The following is a 4,964-nucleotide window of genomic DNA, read 5'->3' as shown; positions in this document are numbered from 1 at the left end:
CACACACACACACACACACACACACACACACACACACACACACACACACACACACACACACACACACACACACACACATTGATTATTATGTAAAAAAAAAAGTATGCACTTGAGGGGTACGCGCAGCTCGCTCGACGTTTTTTATTGAGAAGAGATTACGATTCCTTGTTTCGTGTCCTCGAGCAGGAGTGCCGAAATGTGTAGTGTCTCGTTGTACTATTAATTGCTTTGCAAACACTACGAAGTGGGGGGGGGGTGCGTATCGCGCTGCTCCACAGCGGCCTGACCTGCAGTACTTCCTTATCAGAATGCGCATATCGCGGTGGGAAGTACGACACACTCTAGCGTCGCACCTGTGCGAACCTAGAGTTGTTTAAACAGTTGTTGTCGAGTTCAATAATAATTTCAGCGCGGTGATGACGATACTCACGATGAACGTACCTGTCCCCGCGAATGTTCTCTTGTTTCGAATATTTGTTCGAATGTTTCTCGATTGTTCCTCTGTTACCTACCGAATGTTCTCTTGTTTGACTTGTCTCCAAGATGTCGGAAGCCTTCGGCAGCGCGAGGTCGCATGAGTTAGGTATTTGTTAGCAGAATTATTGGGGCTAGAGCCAGTAAATTAGGCATGCGTGCATAAAACTAGTCAAAATTACTTCAGTTAGTTCAAATTAATAATTTGAGTTAGAAATTAATTCAAAAGACTGCTATTCGTCTTTGCCATCGTGAGGAGACTGTTGAGATGGCTTTATTACTATTAAGTACTGCATCTCCGTCTGTATGCCATCGACTGATTATTCTAAGACCACCAGAGTCTGTCTCTGAGCTATCGTATTATATTACGGTACCACTCACCTCAGTCTATAGACTCAGTTTCTGCTCTCGGTGCCAGCGTTAGATATCAGCGTTAGTATCTGCTCTCAGCGTCAGCGTCTGATAACAGCGTCAGCGCCTGATAACGGCGTCAGCGTCTGATAACAGCGTTAGCGTCTGATAACGGCGTCAGCGTCTGATAACAGCGTCAGCGTCTGCTAACAGCGTCAGAATCTGCTATCAGCGTCAGGGTCTGCTATATCAGCGTCAGGGTCTGCTATCAGCGTCAGGGTCTGCTATCAGCATCAGGGTCTGGTAACAGCGTGAGCGTCAGCTGTCATCGTCTGCGATCAGCGTCAGCGTCTGCTGTGCACTCTCTCTCCGTCTCGCGCGCGCATTCTGCAGGTCGCTATAGCTCGGCTTGCGCTGACTGCGTATGGACGCGCGTGCAGCGGCTAATGCAATTTTAATCGATTCGTAAGTGATGCGCGTTACCCAGCGTTTACAACGAATTAGGTAGGCGTGCGTCCGCGAGGACTGGTCGCGTCCTGCCTTGCGTTTACCACGAATCACGCGTGAGTCCCCCGTCATGACTAGGACCCGCATTACCAGGTGTTACAACGATTCACGCGTGAGCCCCCCGTCATGACTAGAACCCGCATTACCATGTGTTACAACGAATCACGCGTGAGCCCCCCGTCATGACTAGGACCCGCATTACCAGGTGTTACAACGAATCACGCGTGAGCCCCCCGTCATGACTAGGACCCGCATAACCAGGTGTTACAACGATTCACGCGTGAGCCCCCCGTCATGACTAGAACCCGCATTACTAGGTGTTACTACGAATCACGCGTGAGTCTGTGAACACTGAACCCTTCTGTGCCTCCTTCTCCCGTGTGCATAGACTGTGCTATTCACAGAGGCTGACTAGCGTGCAAGTAGGCACGTGAGTGTAATCATACGAGAGGCGGATCAATGAAGGCGGATGTGAAGATGGAGTGCCCGTCTAGTTTGTTTTTTTCATTTGTTGTGCGGTTGCTTTAAGTTAGCGCCTGTTTTTTAGCGTTGATTTTTCGGCAATGACTCGACGTGCGCTTGTTGTGCTTGCGCAGGCGCAGATTTTTCTGATGTTGTGTTAGAACGGTGCGTGTGCCCATGCTGTCGGCCGTTCGCAGGCGAGTTCGTGTTACGTTCACACGAAAATAGGTTCAAAATGCAGGTTGCAAGATATCAAATAGCGCAAATGTCTAAATTGTCTGTAGTCATCACTTATGGCGTAAGCAATTGCGAATTAGTCAACTGCGCTGTCTGTCTCTCCACTTTTCTCTTTCTCCTCTACTGCTTCTCCGCGCTCGGCTCGCTCTCTCTTCTCTCTCATCTCTGCTCTCTTCTCTCTCTCTCTCTTCCTCTCTCTCTCTTCTCTCTCTCTCTCTCTCTCTCTCTCTCTTCTCTCTCTCTCTTCTTCTCTCTCTTCTCTCTCCTCTCTTCTCTCTCTCTCTCTCTCTCACTCCCCTATCTCGTCCCTCTCTTTGTTTCGTTTGTAATTCCCCTTCTTAACTGCTTTTCTCTTTTCTCTTTTCTTCTCTTTCTCTGCTGCGAATCATCTTTCGTCTGCTAATAGCACTTATCATTAGAATGAAGAAGTTGGATATATGATCCAATATTATAGTAGGGTATTTTATCTTCTTTTTTTATAATGTTCTTTATTTCCAGAAACATTACATTAATGTACATTACATTATATTATACGTTATACAGAATATCTACAACACTGTGATGGTTCAGTGATGGTACAAACAGGTAAATGGCATAAACAGTTTTACAAAGTAGTGCATATATGGCGTACTAATTATACTTCGTTACAAGAAGTTCATAAATGAAGTGTATTTTATCTTAGTAAACAAATTCATATGCCTTGCCAATTGTCTTATCATTCTCGCGTGAAATACGTGCGCTATACTTCAGCTAATTGCAATTATATGCATGTCCATTGCAACCTTTCGATTGCGAGCTGCGCTTCATCTTGGACCAAGGAGGGGTGTAACTTCCCGAGCGCGACAAAGCAGGTGGTGTGGTTGTTCGTCACTGGCCCGGCATACGGACAAGTATATTCTCGTTGTGGGCGTCGTGTGTGCGCTGCGTGCTGTGCGTTCGGTGTGCCGTGCGTGAGTTTTACGTGCGTGCGTGCCGTGAGTTCGTGAAGTGGCGTCGCGTGTAGACGCGAGACAAACTGTCTACAATCTACGCCTTGTAGCCATCGATGTTTCGTGTACTTTGTGTGTGTGTGTGTGTGTGTGTGTGTGTGTGTGTTGTGTGTGTGGGTGGGTGTTGTGTGTGCGTGCGTCGTAGCGTGCGTGCGTGCGTGCGTAGCGTGCGTGCGTGGGCGTGCGTGCGTGCGTGCCGTGCGTGGCGATGCGTTGCGTGCGTGCGTAGGTGCGTGCCGTGCGTGCCGTGCGCGCGTCGCGTGCGTGCGTGCGTGCGTGCGTGCGGCTTGCATGATGCGTGCGTGCGTGCGTTGCGTGCGTGCGTGCGTGAGTGCGTGCGCTCGCCGTGCGTGCGTGCGTCGTGTGTGCGCGTCGCGGCGCCCGTGCCGTGCGTGGCATGCGTTCGTCGCAGCATTAGCCATGCGTTTACAGCAGTTCTGCGTGTGCATCGGCACAACCGTCCACTGGAACGCGTAACATGAACTCGCCAATTACAACACACGAGATCTAGGATCAAGTAAATCTACGTAGCTACATAATATAATATAACATAATATAAACACGGGCGTGCATCGCTCGATTTCTTGATTTTGCCGCGCGCACGGTTTCTTTGCCAGGGAAGTGTGTTGCGTGAACACGCGTTGATTGCTAACCCGCCGTCGTTTCTGGATCGGTTGGTTGTCTCACGGATTCATCAATCAATGTCAATCATCGATCATGTAATCAATTTTAGCCAATCTTCGTCTAAAACGGTGGTCACGGCAAGGAAGCGCAGCGCGATTATTGAATTTGCACACACGCTTCCGTAAAACGTCACGGCCACGGGGTCGTCCTTGCGTGCTCTAATATTGTTAAACACAACGCTTCTGCTGTTATTCTGCTGTTCAAATATGGTTATGCGCAGTTTGAATGCACTTCAGCCGTGTAATTTGCTGTTCATACAGTGTTTACCCAAAATATTTTCAGTTACGCTGATATATAGTATATATAATATAAGGTACTATATATATATATATATTATATATTTGTCTTCATTAACTCCTGATATTGTGTGTGTGTGTGTGTGCGTGGCGTGCGGGCGTGCAGTGCGTGCATGCGTGCGTGTGTGCGTGAGTGCGTGCGTGCGTGGCCGTGCGTGCGTGGCGTGTGAGTCGCATCAGCACCCTGTTTTTACCAATCGACCTTTCTGTTTTTGTTGACACTGTTTCTGTTTCTTGTTTGGGGGCAGAGGGCTGTTTCTTGCACTGAGGCAGAAGATTTGGCAGCTTCACCTTAGGGGGCGATGTTGACCCGGTAAAGGTATCGAGGCAGTGTTCATCTGTCTGTTTGATTCTCGCTCGTTTCCCTCTCTCGCATGCTCCTCTCTACTCTCTCTCTCGTCATCTCTAAGTCTCCTCTGCCTCTCTCTCTCTCTCTCTGCTCTTCTGCTCATCTGCTCTCTCTCTGCTCTGTGTGTGTCTCTCTCTCTCTCTCTCTCTCTCTCTCTCTCGTCTCTCTCTCTCTCTCTCTCTCTCTCTCTCTCTACTCTCTCCTCTCTCTCTCTCTCTCTCTCTCTGTTCCTCTCTCTGTCTCTCTCTACTCTCTCTCGTCTCTCATGCGCGCTCGTCTCTGCTCGTCTTCTCTCTCCCTCTCTAATGTCTTTGCTATAATCCAGCTGGACTAATATTTAGAGATTATTTTCTCTCTTGATTATATGTCTTATGATCTTATGATTTATGAATAAAGATTTATAGATCGCTTTATATGATAATTTTGTCATTGGTCACGAATCATATGTTTCGCTGTTAATAAATACTAGTAAAGTCCCGCATAGCTAGAGGCCGCAACTATTGTTAAAAAATCTATCCGTAATGTAATTATGGAAAAATAGTGAAACAGCAATGCGTGCAGGATGAGCGTGAAATTGGGAAAATGAGGAGTTTTTACATATAGAAGATTCCACTC

General features: G+C 47.8%; 1 protein-coding gene across 1 annotated transcript in view; it reads left to right on the top strand.

The window, feature by feature from the left end:
• LOC106821399 (forkhead box protein N3-like) overlaps positions 1–4,964 on the top strand; it is a gene marked incomplete at its 5' end in the record, with an annotated part of 68,023 nt that overhangs the window by 51,624 nt on the left and 11,435 nt on the right. The window contains one exon of the mRNA XM_014826167.1: positions 4,251–4,313. Coding sequence (XP_014681653.1) covers positions 4,251–4,309 — 59 coding nt within the window. The remainder of the gene's footprint in view (positions 1–4,250; positions 4,314–4,964) is intronic.

Source organism: Priapulus caudatus, unplaced genomic scaffold (genome assembly GCF_000485595.1).
Source record: "Priapulus caudatus unplaced genomic scaffold, Priapulus_caudatus-5.0.1 Scaffold71, whole genome shotgun sequence".
Classification (NCBI taxonomy): domain Eukaryota; kingdom Metazoa; phylum Priapulida; class Priapulimorpha; order Priapulimorphida; family Priapulidae; genus Priapulus; species Priapulus caudatus.
This window is presented reverse-complemented; position numbering and strand designations above follow the sequence as displayed.